At 39.7% G+C, this 17879-nt stretch overlaps 1 protein-coding gene and 1 long non-coding RNA gene across 2 annotated transcripts; both read right to left on the bottom strand.

Annotated features, from left to right (window-relative positions):
- Positions 1 to 1726, bottom strand: LOC131977015 (C-type lectin lectoxin-Phi1-like). Its single transcript, XM_059340263.1, has 3 exons — positions 1215 to 1726; positions 1026 to 1114; positions 1 to 298 (listed from the first exon to the last, which is right to left on the bottom strand). Exons 1-3 carry the CDS (start codon positions 1513 to 1515, stop codon positions 188 to 190), a joined length of 501 nt encoding a protein of 166 aa, XP_059196246.1. The 5' UTR covers positions 1516 to 1726; the 3' UTR covers positions 1 to 187.
- Positions 1727 to 11877: 10151 nt separating this feature from the next.
- On the bottom strand, positions 11878 to 13146 carry LOC131975775 (uncharacterized). The gene is made up of 3 exons (XR_009394751.1): positions 13131 to 13146; positions 12943 to 13031; positions 11878 to 12215 (listed from the first exon to the last, which is right to left on the bottom strand). It is a non-coding gene; the product is annotated as an uncharacterized LOC131975775 (long non-coding RNA).
- Between the last annotated feature and the right edge of the window lie 4733 nt (positions 13147 to 17879).

Below are 17879 nucleotides of genomic sequence, written 5' to 3'. Positions count from 1 at the left end.
TGGTATTTGTTGTGATATACCCTGAGCCACACTGCATTGAGCTTCATATTCAGATGAAGCACAGAGAGTGAAGATTACAACATGTTTTGTTTTGAGTATTTGATGTACTACTTTGGGTTAACAGTCATTGAGCTACATTAATTATGGTTACAGGCATTCATTCATTTTTTTGCAGCTTGTAAAAACATCAGTTACAAGTAACTTTTTTTTCATCGTCTTGCTCTTGTTTCCTGGGTTCAGTCCTCCACACCAGCTTAAAGTCAACCATTGAGGTCCTGTTCATCAGCACTGCATGTAGCTGAGAGGAAATAAAAGTAAACATCAGTCATTTGTCTAACTTCACAAAGCATGAAATGATAAAATAATTCAGTGTCTGATACACTGCACACTAAAAAAAGTAAACGAAACAGCTGTACTTGTGAATGGGAATTATTCAAGTATACTGTCAAAGTTGTTTAAACTGTCCTTTATGTCAATAAAGTGCATGTTTGTCAGGAACCAGATCATCATTGACAAGTCATTAGCGTTAATCTCTGCTGAATTTCTGCAGAATTGTAAAATGTTAATGTAAAATTTGCTAGCACTGATTAATGCAGACAGAACTGAAAAAGCTTGAATTCACACTTTTTACAAATTGGCATCATCCTCAACCCCTTATCCGAACTTGCGTCGTGGGGAACTGGAGCCCATTTGCCGAGAGGCGGGGTACACCCTGGACCGGTCAACAGACAACCATCCTACGGGCAATTTAGAGTCACCAATTAAACCTAAGCTGCATGGACCCTGGAGGACCCGGAGAGAACCCACGCTGGCACAGTGAGACCTTCCAAACTCCACACAGAAGAGCTGCCTCTTGCTGTGAGGCTACTCTGGTGCCTGAGGTCTGAAAACTCAGGTCTTATAGTTCTAAAGCCTGCGGACTGAATCCAAAGATCTGTTCTCATGCAAGAGGTCTGAAGTTGGCTTGAATTTGTTCTTTTATTAATGACAGAATGAAAGAACGAGAACAACAGCGGGAGCTTTACCTGCTGTAGCATCTGGTTACTAGAAGCTGGATCTGAAAGGTCAGCATCACTCTGAATCTTCATCCTCAACATCCTCTTCAGTTTTAGGTCTGGGCAGTCCAACAAACGCCATAAACCAAGGAGAGACATATTATTGCATTGCCCAAAAAACAAAAAAGCAATATTAAAGTATTGATGAGATCTGTTTACCTCTTTGACACACAAAGGGATACTCTCTGTCACAATAATCATCATTCCACTGGTGCTTTGAATTCTCAAGTACACAGTACTGATTACCGCCATAGTTATTCGGCTGTCCTTCTTCCCAGTTTCTGAAGGTGCTGTTGCTGCTCTTGTCAGACCAACTCCATAGTATTCGGTACAAACCAATCCACGCTTTATATGTTGACTGTGCTGCTGACATCATCTTTGTGTTTTCTTGAGCATCCTCAATCATAGCCAGGTCTGTGTGGTGTGTTCTGCAGTAAGTCTGGGCATCGTCCCAATTCATTAAGTTTTCAATTAAATGATATGTTTTCTGGCCTGGAGGATTTGTGTCTAAAACAGAAGACAAAAAAACTGTAACTCAGCACACAGTCATTTGTAATAACATGTGTAACCAACCAAACAGTGGCTTCAATACAGAGAAGTGGACTGAGTAAAGTGAGAAGTGAGGATCTCCTGCATAGCACAGCTGTGATTGTTCCAAACTCTGTCCAGAAAACAAGCATACTAAAATATGACTGCTTGTTGTCTTGGGAACAGACCTGACAAATCACGAATGACTTCATACACGTCAGCATCATGATGAAGTTAACTTAGCATTCTTTTGTTACGTCAATTGCAATTAAATACAGCAACATCTGTTTATTTTGGGTAAAACGGCAGTATTAGAGGCAGAAAGCAAGAGCTGATAAAGCATCATCCTTTTTTAATAGATCGGCCTCATGTTGTCATTATTTCGGAATACATTTGATCCATTTACTGCAGTTAAATCACAGCAAAATCGGTTTATTTTGAGAAATAAATGCAGTTCCTGGAGAAGGCAATGAAAGTCACTGAGCTGTGTGCACCTACGGCTGACATCATTACCTCCAGTTCCATGAATACATGCAGAGCTGTGTTTGATTTTCAATAATAAAATTACATCCATCTGCAAAGACCAAAAAATAATTTCCTCTCCATGTGGTTATAGTATAAGAGTGAAAACTCTTTAAAAGCAGTGTGCAGTTCTACACTCGTTTACCAGTTCTCAGTTTGTATCAATAAATGTAATTATTTTTACTTACCGTTGTAACAAACAAAATAGTTTTTTGGGTGACAGGCAATATCATCCCATTGTCCATCACTGTATGTTATCACACAGGCCTTATGGATTTTGGCCTGATTTGGCTGACCTGGTAGCCAGTTTTGGTAGCCAGTTTTGCTTGTTTCACCAGTTGCAGACCATCTCCAGGAGTTTGAATCTTTGCCCATATTCCACTTCCAGGAGTTCTTGTCATCAGCGAGTCCGAACCATGTCCAGTATGTGACTGAACTAGGTTTGTTTAGCCTGCTTATGTCATCCATGCTCCCAATGGTTGCCAGGTCACTGTAATAGACTCTGCAGTAGCTCTGAGCATCGGCCCACGTCTTTGGCTGATTGACATAGTGGTACTTACGGATGAAAGGAGGGCTGAGGGAGCAGGAAGTGAGCCCAAATCCTGAGGAAGGAGGACATATTTGGCTGTCAAAAGTATGTCTGGAACTGTTGATCTGAATCAATTCAAAAAGCCTTTTGAGTGACAATAATGAACCTTTACAGGGGATATTAGAAAGATGCACAAAGTAATCTACCACAAATAGTATCCTGCCCGGCCCCTTTCCCAACTTGTCAGGTAAAAAGCATCTGTATGAGACCATATTGACTGTATAAAAGTCTTGGACATAGTCATCATCGTGTCTCTGGACACTGGATTTAATCAGTGGAATCAACTCAATTTTATTACAGCACACCTGTCATAATTGGTTTACTGTTTTACTAAAGTAGGTTTTACTGCATAGGTGTAAACCTAATTAAGCAAACTTGTATGCATGCATGGTTTTTATGTTTTATGTGGTGAAAAATTACCCCTAAGAAAATGTCATACTTTTCAAGGAATTCATTCTAGGAAATGTCCCCACTACGACAACACTAGGGTTAAAATGAACAGTCAACTTTTATTCCAGTCGAACACTGAACAAGTTTTTTTAAGTCACCGAATTGATACCACAAACTCTGACGTGAAAACATCCTGAAAGGGTTAAAGATGAAAACACACAGGGCACTGTGGTAGCGACCTGTCAATCATAAAGTAGCCCCGCCTTAAAGACACTTACGAAGACATGAAACTAAGAATAAGAGATGATAATCTCATTATGAGAATGTTTACTGAGGAAGTAACTGCGTAACTGTGTCCAGTATTATTTGTTTTGCAAGCCCAACCTTGTTCTTTTACCCCAGGAGCACCGACCACAAGAACGTGTTGAAGTATCTGACTAAATCTGTGTCTGTACATATTTAAATGACTGCTGCCATAATACATTTGTTCAGTTTTAAATTCATATATAATCCTCAGCATCAAATAAACCAACCAGCGAGCACAGTAAGAAGAAGTAAGTAAGAAAAGTAATCATTGCAAGTATATTTCAAAGAGAATATGTTTTGTTATAATATATTTAACAGATTAAGATTTCTTACCAAAGACGAATATCAAAAGCAGAGTATCATCCATTTCTGATTTCACTAAAAATTAAAAAAGCAATTAGAAAAATCACCATAAACACTGTTTACCAGGGCAATCAACATTAAAGTAAAAAAAAAAATCCACCTTAAAACATTGACATATAGTATTTAGCAGATATGTTGCATTTTGAGTCAGCTTGACAAAGGTTTTAGACTTCCAATATTTATCAAATAAGCTGGTTGATAGCTATAGTTCTACAGGCAATTCATTTACATAATACTTAAGCTTAAAACACAAAATATAACAAAATACCTAATAATCTATAGTACTACTACTAGTAAAAATATAACAATTGCGTTACAAAAATATTAAAAGAATATTAATAGAAGTTATACTTACATGTATAGAAACCCAGAATTCAAACGGTGTAAACCGATTAAACCTGGAGTGATCTGTGGGGAAATGTCTGCTCAGTGGTCTGAGAAGTATCCTGGCCTGTTCTGCATATGCAAATTGGCTGTTACTACCCCAGTGGCATCCTCCGGTGCTGAGTTTTGATTTGGCATGGTGATTTTCGTCATGCTATCTCAATGAAAATGGGCTCTCTGGTTTCCCACAAGTCTCCTCTTTACATATACATGGTTACTTGATGCTGATAACATGCAACTTAAGGCAATAACCACATAGTTTTTGAATAGTTTTGTGAATATCTTTGCATACTGAGGTCCCTAAACAGGCTTTGAATTATATGAACTGGGTATCAGTGGAAAGCTTAGACTCTTCATGTTTGATGATGTTAGTCATCACTAGCAGTGATGGACTGCCCGTTCATTGCAGTGAGGGCATTTCTTGAGTCTCAACCTCCCTGTATAAAATGAGCTGCTGTGACCTTAATAATAATCACAGCCTCATGTAACTTTACAGCCATAAACTTGAGACCTAGAGCATTCAGAGGATGTGCAGCTTTCCTAAGTTTATTGACAGTAAGGGGTTACCAGCAGTTTGAAGAATAGAAGTGCTCGTCATCCAATTGCTGAAAATACAGAAATCTCCAAAATGACCAATGTTTCTGAACCCAAATCACAGCATGGATTCTTCTATGTTGCTCCAAAGGTTTTGGCATATGTATATAATATTCTGGAGGTTTTTTTGGCCATTTCTGTTTTTGAAAAATTGAAGCAAAAACAGTTAAAACTGCTGACCCTCCATGGATGCAGATGTCCCTTGATTTCAAATCACTTTCTATCAGGACCAAATCATCTCATGTAATCTATTAAAATTATTACATAAAACTCATTACAATCATCACACACAATCCGTTATAATGGTCCAGTATATATCTTCTTCACTCTTTAGTCTCTGATGTACTACATTGAGTCACATTAGTTTTGGTTACAATGTTATAATAATCACACATCATCCATTTTAATAATCCAATATTATCTTAGAGGCATCTTATGTTTTGTATTAAATCGCATCTTATGTCATATACACTGTAATATTAACAAGCCTTCCCTGGTTGAACTGGTATTTGTTGTGATATACCCTGAGCCACACTGTGCATTGAGCTTCATATTCAGATGAAGCACAGAGTGAAGATTACAACATGTTTTGAGTATTTGATGTACTACTTTGGGTTAACAGTCATTGAACTACATTAATTAAGGTTACAGGGCATTCATTCATTATCTGTAGCTTGCAAAAACATCAGATAACATCTAATTCATTGGCATCTTCTTCATCGTCTTCCTCTTGTTTTCTGGGTTCAGTCCTCCACACCAGGCTAAGGTCAATCATTGAGGTCCAGTTCATTAGCACTGCATCTAGTTTGATAAAAATAAATCAAAACACCATTGTCAAAAACAACTCCAAAATCTGCCCTTTACGGAACCCCTTAAGGGACATTGAAAGAAAGAAAAAATCAAAGTAAAAAAAAAAATATATATACTTTTGCGAGATCTCGCAAAGGTTTTGCGAGATCAGTTAGTGTGGAAACCAGTAAGGACACAACACCAGCCTTTAATCTTTCTGTTGTCTCACGCCAGTGTTTACTGGTACTGTTTAAGGTTGAGCTGCTTGCCGTTGTGAGAAATAAAGCACAACGTGGTCCAAGCCGCAATATAACGACCACCCGTGTCCGACTGGTCCCTCCTCCGACCTACAAATACAATTATACATGTATTTCCTTTCTTACATACATGTTTATATTTTTTGTAACAAAATGTGTTTTTATCAAACTTGGCTGGGTGGGCCAGTGAGTAAGCAGTGAGTAGGCCCATTATTGGCTACGCGTCTGGACTACAGATCTCGGTGAATGCTCTCCATTGTTGTCTTTACAGTCTCTATGGCCCAAAGTGACCCGGAAGTACATAAATTTAAATGAAATTATTGCGAGATCTTGCAAAAGTATAATTTTTTTTTTTTTTTACTTTCATTTTTTTTCTTTCAATGTCCCTTAAGGGGCTCCGTAGCCCTTCACTAAGGTAAGAAGTAGGGATTTTTCTTATTAACTTAGATACAAATGTACTTCTTTTTGCAACCAGTAGAGACGTAGTACGGTGGCCCTGAGAGCTCACAACGCTGCAATTTAAGAAAACACATGCAAATACATAAAACACAAGCAAACTGAAAAAAATATCTTCATCAATTTGACAACACAAGCGCTGCATTTACGAAACATGCTGCAAAGACCACAACACAACAGAAGTGTTTCCAGAGGACACTTAAAAGTGATGCACATGTCTGGACACATATGTGATATCATATCAAGTTATTTCAGGATAATTTCACATTATAAGATTATAACCTTTTATACAGTCTATGGTTATATCTTGAAATTATCCCATTATTTCATGATAATGATATTTTCATGTTATAACGTGAAATATAGGCTAGTGTTAGCCTGCTAGCCTATATCAATCACATTGCAGTTAAACAAATCAAATAAATGTATGATACACATTTTAGTTGGTCTCTCTCAACGGCACCGAGTTGGTCTTGGTCTTCCTAGCCCGCTAACGTTAGCACGCTATGATCGGTGGCTTACATTAGCATGCTATCGGTTGGCCGCTAACGTTAGCACGCTATGAACTGCCGCTTACATGAGCATGCTATCAGTCGGCTGCTAACGTTAGCACAATATGATCGTTATAACGTGAAATTATAATTTTCTTGAAATAAAGTTATCAGGAAACACTTCTGTTGTGTTGTGGTCTTTGCAGCACGTTTTATAAATGCTGCGCTTGTGTTGTTAAATTAATGAAGATGTTTTCTCAATTTGCTTGTGTTTTGTATATTTGCATGTGTTTTCTGTTGCAGAGCTGTGAGCTCTCAGGGCCACCATAGTACGCCCCTGGTGGGCTTTGGGGAGACTGCAGGTTTTAGGCACTTGAGCATAGGCTTCACTTTTCAGCGCTAGAGGTTGCTTGTTGTATAAGCCGCACCAGGCTTGTATTCATGTCCTGTGTTAAAACTAAAAGTCAGTAGGGGTGTTTTCATTACAGCCTAATACCCGGAATGAGGCAGGTCTCACTCACCAAATGCCCCATCTTTTGACCTGACTTTTTTTGGCCCTGTCGAATAGCAGGGCCGTTTTTATCCCCTGAAAAAAGCCTGGTTGCTGATTGGATAATATGCTAAGCAGGATGTGACTTAGTACTCGATGCCACAACAACACACGCCATTTGTAAAAGCCGGCGAAGTAGCGAGTATATACATATACACATACAGAAGTAGCGACAATAAACATAAGCCCCTTTCATAGTGTGGTCCCGCAAATCCCTGCTATATTGCTGGAAAGATCTGTGCCAGCTCTTCGCCTTAGGGCGTTCAGAGTGATCCCGCAAAGGTGTGATTTTCTGGCCTTTCATAGTGCAGTCCGGCGTCGCGGAACGAGTTAAAACTTAAGATTTAACAAAAATAAATATTGAGTGTAAATTTTGAGAAGCATAGAATGGCCGTGGTTGCAATTCTTTTCTTAATTTTCCGGCTCAGCTCCTTTTTCACCACGACGGTCCGGTACAACGCCCACGTCACTGCTGATGCTGCGCCAAACCGCCTGTCCATCTGACGTTCCATTCTACCCTCAGTCGTGAACAAGACCCCGAGATATCTGAACTCCTTCGCTTAGAGGCAATACCTCTCTCCCCACCCAGAGGGGGTAGTCCACCATTTTCTGGCAGAGAACCATGGTCTCAGACTTGGAGGTGCTGACCCTCATCCCAACCACCTCGCTCTCGGCTGCAAACCGCCCCAATGAGTACTGGAGGTCCCAGTCTGATGGAGCCAAAAGAACCACATCATCTGCAAAAAGCAGAGATGCAATTCTTAGGCCACCAAACTGGATCCCTTCCTCCCCCCGGCTGCGCCTTGAGATCCTGTCCATGAAAACCCCGAACAGAATCGGAGACAAGGGGCAACCCTGGCGGAGGCCAACACCCACTGGGAACGTGTTTGACGTTGTGCCGAGTATGCGGACACAGCTCTCACTTTGGTTTTATAGGGACCAGATAGCTCGTAGCAACGAGCCTGGTACCCCAATATTCTCACAGTACCCCCCACAAGACTCCCCGAGGGACATGGTTGTAGGCCTTCTCCAAGTCCACAAAACACATGGAGACTGGATGAGCAGGGCAGTTTTTTGACTACCTCGGCGACTTCTGCCAGGGATACTGATGATTCTTCCCCTGAGTCTTCAGACTCTGCCTGCTCCACAAAGGACGTGTTGGCTGGATTAAGGAGTTCCTCAAAGTGCTCTTTCCACCATCTGATGACATCCACAGGTCGGGTCAGCAGGTCTCCGCCCCCGCTGAACACAGCTTGGGCCAAGCCCTGCTTTCCCGTCCTGAGTCACCCGACGGTTTTCCAGAACCTCTTTGAGGCCGACCGAAAGTCCTCCTCCATAGCCTCCCCGAATTCCTCCCATACCCAAGCTTTTGCTTTACCTTTCTGATCTGATGATACCAAAATAAAATTGATCATTGATCTTTGGCCTAGAGTGCTCTGGTGCCAGGTACACTTATGAGCAACTCTATGTTCGAACATGGTGTTTGTTATGGACAAACTTGACTAGCACAGAAGTCCAATAACAAAACACCACTCGGGTTAAGATCGGGTCCCCAGGCAGTACCCCTTCCAGGACACCACCCAGAGACTCCAAGAAGGCCGGGTACTCCGAACTGCTGTTTGGTGAATAAGCACAGACAACAGTCAGAGACTTTCTCCTCGCGACTTGCAGCCGCAAGGAGGCGACCCTCTTGTTCCTTGGGGAGAACTCCAACACAGCGGTGCTCAACCGGGGGCTTGTGAGTACCCCCACACCTGCCCGGCGCCTCTCACCCTGGGCAACTCTGGAAAAGGAGAGAGTCCAGCCTCTCTCCAGGAGTTTGGTTCCAGAGCCCACGCTATGCGTGGAGGTGAGCCCAACTATTTCTAGCTGGTAACGGTCCACCTCCCGCACAAGCTCGGGCTCACCCGCCAGCGAGGTGACGTTCCACATCCCCCAGAGCCAGCCGCTGAAGCCAGGTTTGCTGATTAAACCCAAACATTAGAAGTACTCAGAGGAAACAACCTTTTGTTTTCTTGTATTCTAGAAAACATTTTCTTAACATAACAAGTTAATTAATTCAGGATCTCGACATAACTGCGCTGAAAATATAGTAGCAGTCATGGCTGTTCTGGGTTTTTGTTTAAATTTGAACACTATCGAAAAGAAAAAAACTTTCAAACGTACTTTGTTTAGTTTGAGGAGACAGAATGTTTCCAGAGAATATTTAAAATAATTTAAGGGGTAGCTGACACACTCTCATTAACTGTGTAGTATTTTGTTTAAAAAAATTGTAAAAACAAAAAACAAAACAGTATTTTTTAGAAAATTGTACCTCACCTGCACATGATATACTTTTTTTCCTATTAACCAGAATTCCTGCTAAACTATAAAAGCGGATGATTCAAATTAAAAAAAGTTTCCTCAATGTTGTTTAGAAAATGTTCACACACAGGTTGAAATCCAGGTGGAGTATATTCATCATATATTCGTATATTCATCTCTTCAATCCAACTCCAATCTGAAGGTGAACATTTTCTCACCTCAATGTGACAGTGTCCTGCTGCTATTTGGTTCTTAGCAAGCTTATATTTAAATATGCAAATGGGGAATTACATAAAGGTCACTTAGGTAGGTTATTGTTACGTGCCAGAGGACTGCTAACTAGCTGATTGGGATCCACCTGGAAAGCTGATTTCCACCTGTGGAGCTGGCCAATCATAGGTGGTGTGTTCAGGCTGAACATTCTGAGGATCACGGAGGCCATCTTGTTTTTGTTGTGTCTCTGTCTTTGAGACTGGTGTTTCATGTGCTTTGACATTTAAATTTGATTTGTTAGTGCTATTTTGTGGTGGTGAGGTTGGGACTAGGTACATTGGGGGTACCCTGTACATTTTGCATCACGTAGATTATTTTCTGTTACTCCATTAGCTTATTGGTTGTGCCACCCCTGTATTGTTCTGAAAAGCCTCTTTTGTAGAGAAGTTAGTTAGGCCTTTTGTTTGTTTGTTTTTCTTCACAGCTAGTTTAGATAGGCCTTCTTTTGTTATATTTGTTTCAACTTTCTTTTGGCACAATCACTTGTCCCATCCTCCTCCACCTTAGTGTGTCTTTCCTTTGTTCCTTGTTTGATCACTTTTGACTTGTTTAATTTTCTGATTGTCACGTTATTGTCTGCTTGGCTGGGTTTGGTCAGTGGACATAACAGTTATCCTCAGGTATAAACCGGAGCCTATCAGCTACATTGCCACCTTCATTGTTTCCCAGCTGCTGCTTTCCCATCTCAAGCCATATGCTGCAGCTTCACTGTGAAACTAAATGTAACGCAGCAATGCAGATAATTAGACTTTGTAGTGCAGACAATTTGTATGCAGATTTGAAATATTCCAACACTGCATTTTTGGATAGCACCAGTGAGAAAAGTACTTGTTATACAGAACTCAGATTTTTAAAAATATATTCTAAATTTATATTAGATTATTTGTCTTGATTAATTTATGTCGATGGATAAGAGGATATTAACAGGCAGCAGACATAGGACCAACACATAATTGTACATACAGCTACAGTCACTTAGATGTGTTTCTAAAGTCTAGAGTCATACTTGACGAGCATTATCTTGTTTGTTTGTTTGTTGGACTCCTCTGCTCTGATTAGTTGGATTCCTGGGGGAAGTTATCTTTTTTCTTCAATAACCACAAAAGTGGAGCTCATTTGTAAAGATTAGATTTTATTGCCACAGAGCTTAATTTCTGCAATGATCCAAAAAGACATGAGAAGGGAACGGAAGTGATGCTATAATATGCAATAATATTTAATAATAATATCTGCAGCAAATTAATTCTGTGGAATATAGCTAACCACTTGGTTAAATATAGTATTTCAACTTTAGGCATCTTTAAGAAGCATCCAGCGCTGTGCTGCATCTTAGCAGACACATATTTGATGATGCAAATGAGGGATCTGACAGAGGTTACCTTGCTTGCTAAATGATAAGATCCATAACTATTCTTTCAATTCTACGCAGCTAAAGTACGTCATTGTGTTAGACTATAGACAACCCAAAACCCGAAAAACTACATGAAAACACAAAAAATATAAGAAAAGCATTACTGTTTGTACATGATGCCAATGAGTGTATCATTGAGCCGACACCATCATGACAAACCACAGATAAATAGATGAAATCGTTATTCTTCTCCGCCTTACCTTGTGCTTATCTTAGTTTTGAGAGTAACTTAACCCTCCCTGAAGATCTTGTCTCTGCTGACCTTTAGTGGTTGCTGCTGCCCCTCCCCAGACGGAGTTGTCATGCTCGATTTCAAATCTTCCTGTAGACTCTAAGCACCAAAGACTTTCTATCAGGACTAAATCATCTCATGTCATCTGTTAAAATGATCACATATCATTCGTTATACATTTGGTTAGAATGTTATAATCATCACACACCATCCGTTATAATGGTCCAGTATATATCTTCTTCACTCTCTAGTCTCTGATGTACTACATTGAGTCACATCAGTTTTGGTTACAATGTTACAATAATCACACATCATCCATTATAATAATCCAATATTCTCTTAGAAGCATCTTATGTTTTCTATTAAACCACATCTTATGTCGTATACACTGTAATATTAACAAGCCTTCCCTGGTTGAACTGGTATTTGAACTGGTATATACCCTGAGCCACACTGCATTGAGGTTCATATTCCAGATGAAGCACAGAGAGTGAAGATTACAACATGTTTTGTTTTGAGTATTTGATGTACTACTTTGGGTTAACAGTCATTGAGCTACATAAATTATGGTTACAGGCATTCATTCATTTTTTTGCAGCTTGTAAAAACATCAGTTACAAGTAACTTTTTTTTCATCGTCTTGCTCTTGTTTCCTGGGTTCAGTCCTCCACACCAGCTTAAAGTCAACCATTGAGGTCCTGTTCATCAGCACTGCATGTAGCTGAGAGGAAATAAAAGTAAACATCAGTCATTTGTCTAACTTCACAAAGCATGAAATGATAAAATAATTCAGTGTCTGATACACTTCACACTAAAAAAAGTAAACGAAACAGTTGTACTTGTGAATGGGAATTATTCAAGTATACTGTCAAAGTTGTTTAAACTGTCCTTTATGTCAATAAAGTGCATGTTTGTCAGGAACCAGATCATCATTGACAAGTCATTAGCGTTAATCTCTGCTGAATTTCTGCAGAATTGTAAAATGTTAATGTAAAATTTGCTAGCACTGATTAATGCAGACAGAACTGAAAAAGCTTGAATTCACACTTTTTACAAATTGGCATCATCCTCAACCCCTTATCCGAACTTGCGTCGTGGGGAACTGGAGCCCATTTGCCGAGAGGCGGGGTACACCCTGGACCGGTCAACAGACAACCATCCTACGGGAAATTTAGAGTCACCAATTAAACCTAAGCTGCATGGACCCTGGAGGACCCGGAGAGAACCCACGCTGGCACAGTGAGACCATCCAAACTCCACACAGAAGAGCTGCCTCTTGCTGTGAGGCTACTCTGGTGCCTGAGGTCTGAAAACTCAGGTCTTATAGTTCTAAAGCCTGCGGACTGAATCCAAAGATCTGTTCTCATGCAAGAGGTCTGAAGTTGGCTTGAATTTGCTCTTTTATTAATGACAGAATGAAAGAACGAGAACAACAGCGGGAGCTTTACCTGCTGTAGCATCTGGTTACTAGAAGCTGGATCTGAAAGGTCAGCATTACTCTGAAACTTCATCCTCAACATCCTCTTCAGTTTTAGGTCTGGGCAGTCCAACAAACGCCATAAACCAAGGAGAGACATATTATTGCATTGCCAAAAAAAAAAGAAGCAATATTAAAGTATTGATGAGATCTGTTTACCTCTTTGACACACAAAGGGATACTCTATGTCACAATAATCATCATTCCACAGGTGCTTTGAATTCTCAAGTACACAGTCCTGATTACTGTTATTCGGCTGTCCCTCTTCCCAGTTTCTGAAGGTGCTGTTGCTGCTCTTGTCAGACCAACTCCATAGTATTCGGTACAAACCAATCCACGCTTTATATGTTGACTGTGCTGCTGACATCATCTTTGTGTTTTCTTGAGCATCCTCAATCATAGCCAGGTCTGTGTGGTGTGTTCTGCAGTAAGTCTGGGCATCGTCCCAATTCATTAAGTTTTCAATTAAATGATATGTTTTCTGGCCTGGAGGATTTGTGTCTAAAACAGAAGACAAAAAAACTGTAACTCAGCACACAGTCATTTGTAATAACATGTGTAACCAACCAAACAGTGGCTTCAATACAGAGAAGTGGACTGAGTAAAGTGAGAAGTGAGGATCTCCTGCATAGCACAGCTGTGATTGTTCCAAACTCTGTCCAGAAAACAAGCATACTAAAATATGACTGCTTGTTGTCTTGGGAACAGATCTGACAAATCATGAATGACTTCATACATGTCAGCATCATGATGAAGTTAACTTAGCATTCTTTTGTTACGCCGTTTTTTTCGGGTACATACTGCAGTATGATCGCCCTGAACCCCATTCAGAAAGCACGCATTTAAAAAGCTGTTCAATTGTTGTCTTGCAGAAAGCAATAGCTGACAAAGCATCCTCCTTTTTTAATACATCGGCCTCATGTTGTCATTATTTCGGAATACATTTGATCCAATTACTGCAGTTAAATCACAGCAAAATCGGTTTATTTTGAGAAATAAATGCAGTTCCTGGAGAAGGCAATGAAAGTCACTGAGCTGTGTGCACCTACGGCTGACATCATTACCTCCAGTTCCATGAATACATGCAGAGCTGTGTTTGATTTTCAACAATAAAATTACATACATCTGCAAAGACGAAAAACATTTTTCCTCTCCAATGTGGTAAGAGTATAAGAGTGAAAACTCTGAAAAAGCAGTGTGCAGTTCTACACTCATTTACCAGTTCTCAGTTTGTATCAATAAATGTAATTATTTTTTCTTACTGTTGTAACAAACAAAATAGTGTTTGTTGTGACAGGCAATATCATCCCATTGTCCATCACTGTATGTTATCACACAGGCCTTATGGGTTTTGTCATGATCTGGCTGACCTGGTAGCCAGTTTTGGTAGCCAGTTTTGCTTGTTTCACCAGTTGCAGACCATCTCCAGGAGTTTGAATCTTTGCCCATATTCCACTTCCAGGAGTTCTTGTCATCAGTCAGTCCGATCCATGCCCAGTCTGTGACTGAACTAGGTTTGTTTAGCCTGCTTATGTCATCCATGCTTCCAATGGTTGCCAAATCACTGTAATAGACTCTGCAGTAGCTCTGAGCATCGGCCCACGTCATTGGCTGATTGACATAGTGGTACTCACGGATGAAAGGAGGGCTGAGGGAGCAGGAGGTGAGCCCAAATCCTGAGGAAGGAGGACATATTTGGCTGTAAAAAGTATGTCTGGAACTGTTGATCTGAATCAATTAAAGTCTTTTGAGTGACAATAATGAACCTTTACAGGGGATATTAGAAAGATACACAAAGTAATCTACCACAAATAGGATCCATTGACTGTATAAAAGTCTTGGACATAGTCATCATCGTTTTTGTTAGGGGAAGCCTTGAATTTGGTCATTTGGCCATTGTCATAATTGGTTTATGCCTGTTGCCACATTGTTTTTTTTGCAATTGGTGTCTGTGCAGAACAGCCAGAATGAGGCTACGTCGTCAGCTTTTGTGTTGTCTTAACTTTCTGTATACACAACCAATGACCTGCCTTCACTAAACCTCTTAAATGATGCTGAAGCTTTTCTAGGAAAAGTCATTGAATTACAAGTTTGACAAAATATCATTAAGGGGGTTTCCTATGCTGCTAAACATAGTTGCGAGTCATTTTTGACACCTAAGACAACAAGGGTTAAAATTAACAATCAACTCCTCTGAGTGTCTTTTAATTCAATCGAACACTGAACACGATTTTTTAAGTCACCAAATTGGTACCACGAACTTTAAAGACATGAAAACAGTGTGAAAGGGTTAAAGTTCAAAGATGAAAACACACAGGGCACTGTGGTAGTGACCTGTCAATCATAGACATCATATCTTAAACTACAACCTATTTTAACGTCTATTTTACTCTAAACTGGAACATAACTTACAAAATTAATAAATAAATACAATAACCTCGAAGATTTCTTACCAAAGACAAATATCAAAAGCAGAGTATCATCCATTTCTGATTTCACTAAAAAGTAGAAAAATAAAAAAAGCAATTAGAAAAATCACCATAAACACTTTACCATTACCTTTACCATTTTACCAGGGCAGTCGACATTAAAGTAAAAAATCCACCTTAAAACATTGACATATAGTATTTAGCAGATATATGTTGCATTTTGAGTCAGCTTGACAAAGGTTTTAGACTTGCAATATTTATCAGATAAGCTGGTTGATAGCTATAGTTCTACAGGCAATTCATTTACATAATACTTAAGCTTAAAACATACAATATAACAAAATACCTATCTATACTACTACTACTAGTAAAATATAACACAATAATTGTTATTATACAAATATTAAAAGAATGTTAATAGAAGTAATACTTACATGTATAAAAACACAGAATTCAAATGGTGTAAACAGACTCAACCTGGAATGATGAATGATTGAATGAAAATGTTCACTCACAGGTTGAAATCCAGGTGGAGACTGTTGTTTTTCTCAGCAGCTTCAGCTTGTATATTCATCTCTTTAATCCAATTCAGATCTGAAGGTGAACATTTGGTTTTTAGCAAGCTTATATTTAAATATGCAAATGGGGAATTACATAAAGGTCACCTTTATGTACCATGGTTATCCTCAGGTAGAAACCAGAGCCTATCAGCTACATTGCCACCTTCACTGTTTCCCAGCTGCTGGTCATCTCAAGTCATATTCTGCAGCTTCTCTGTGAAACTAAATGTAACGCAGCAATGCAGATAATTAGACTGTGTGGTGCAGAAAATTTGTATGCAGATTTTACATATTCCAGTACTGCATTTTTGCAAAGCACCGGTGAGAAATGGTTTTTACTCCTTTCCTTCATCAAAATGTACTTAAAGTATCAAAAGTAAAAGTACTCATTATGCAGAATGAATCCACTCAGATTGTTTTATATATTATTAGGGCCACGGGGCAATCGCACCGAGCACTGGTCCCATACAGCAATAGCTGTAGGGACCAGACCATAACTACTGTTATACTGTGGATTTTTTCTTCTTCCTCTTCCGGACGCAATTTTGTCCCACTACTAGTCCTACGACTTGAAGAGTTGCAGGACAAATTATATTATCAAAACGTGCGGTTTGATCGGGATCGGTGTGCTATTACTTTTCTCTACAGAATATGAATTTTCGTGACGTAAGTCGCGAAAAACTGCCCAAAATTTTGCATTGAAATGAATGGGACGGCCGGAAAAAAATGAGCGAAAAAGAACAAGAATTGGAGATTTTTAAGCGTCTACTTCTCTGGCATAATTTCACCTAGAGACATCATTTAAACTTTAAACAGTAGACACAAGTCTTGTGTATCGGTGTATTAATCCACGTTTCAATAGGTCATATAGTTTTTTATCAATCCCTGTTCAATGACCATGATCATTTTTGGAGAAATTCTGAGATTATAATGGGTGTGTATTGCACGGAATGTTCGTGTCACAGTGTGTGACCAAGCGGCAAGCTCCGGTCCAGAGCTGAGAAGCCTATGCGGAAGTACCAAAAACTGCAATTCCTCGACTCGCCGCTTGAGGCAGGCTGCAGAAGGGAGCAAGTTAGATTGACTCTCATGTTAAAATGTCCGATTTCACATTTGAAATAAACATGTTTACAGCCTGGTTCAAACGATGGCTCTACTCTCAAAAGCTGATTTCCTCTTCCATGTCAACTCTGAGGGGGGTGAATTATTTTATATCTCACTAGTTTAAGTTTCGAAAATTCTGCATAATAAAGCAGTCCCCGCTCTGAGTGACAGGTGACGTAGCGGACGGCACTAGCCGCTAGCTGTCTGTAGCTACTAGCGCCGTGGCTAATTCACTGGAAACTTTCCCTGTCGGCTGTCGGAGAGTTTTACAGGCAAACATCGGACTATTAACACCACCTGCTGTGTGGTGAGCTGTACCACTGCTCCACAAGAAGCCCAGGCTCCAGTTGTAGGTGAGTGTTATTCTCGTTTTATTTTATTTATAAATGATCATTTATTAGCGTTTACAGTAGTTTGTTAGCCAGCTAATCCTGCCTTCGATGCTAACGGGAGTGAAGTAAAGAAGATATTATTAAACCGGTATGGTGACTGAAGTCATAAGTAATACAGAAGTGTTATAATTTATTTTTGTAATACGTGGAATCAAACACAGCGTCTGTGTGTTTGGAAAATAAAGCTTCACCATGTTAGTATGGTAACATGCGATGTTATGACATGATGACTAAACTTACCATTGCATCAAGTTAACGCTACACTCGGCCCAATTTAACGTGTTCATCTGTGTGTAATTACAATAATGTCTGTGTAATTAAAAAGCATCACATTTAAGCATGGTTCAGAAATAACGGAGTTTGTTATAAAGACTCAGACTGTGAAATATTCGTTAACGTAAAATTTGACGGCGCAGGACCCCA

Source organism: Centropristis striata, chromosome 8, assembly GCF_030273125.1.
Source record: "Centropristis striata isolate RG_2023a ecotype Rhode Island chromosome 8, C.striata_1.0, whole genome shotgun sequence".
Classification (NCBI taxonomy): domain Eukaryota; kingdom Metazoa; phylum Chordata; class Actinopteri; order Perciformes; family Serranidae; genus Centropristis; species Centropristis striata.
This window is presented reverse-complemented; position numbering and strand designations above follow the sequence as displayed.

Coding starts and splice junctions, on each gene's coding strand:
- LOC131977015 (XM_059340263.1), bottom strand. CDS start 1,515: ATGAATTGGGACGATGCCCAGACTTACTGCAGAACACACCACACAGAC. Junction 1,115..1,214: donor TCCCTTTGTGTGTCAAAGAG/GTAAACAGATCT, acceptor TGGACTGCCCAG/ACCTAAAACTGAAGAGGATG. Junction 299..1,025: donor GTAACCAGATGCTACAGCAG/GTAAAGCTCCCG, acceptor ATTTCCTCTCAG/CTACATGCAGTGCTGATGAA.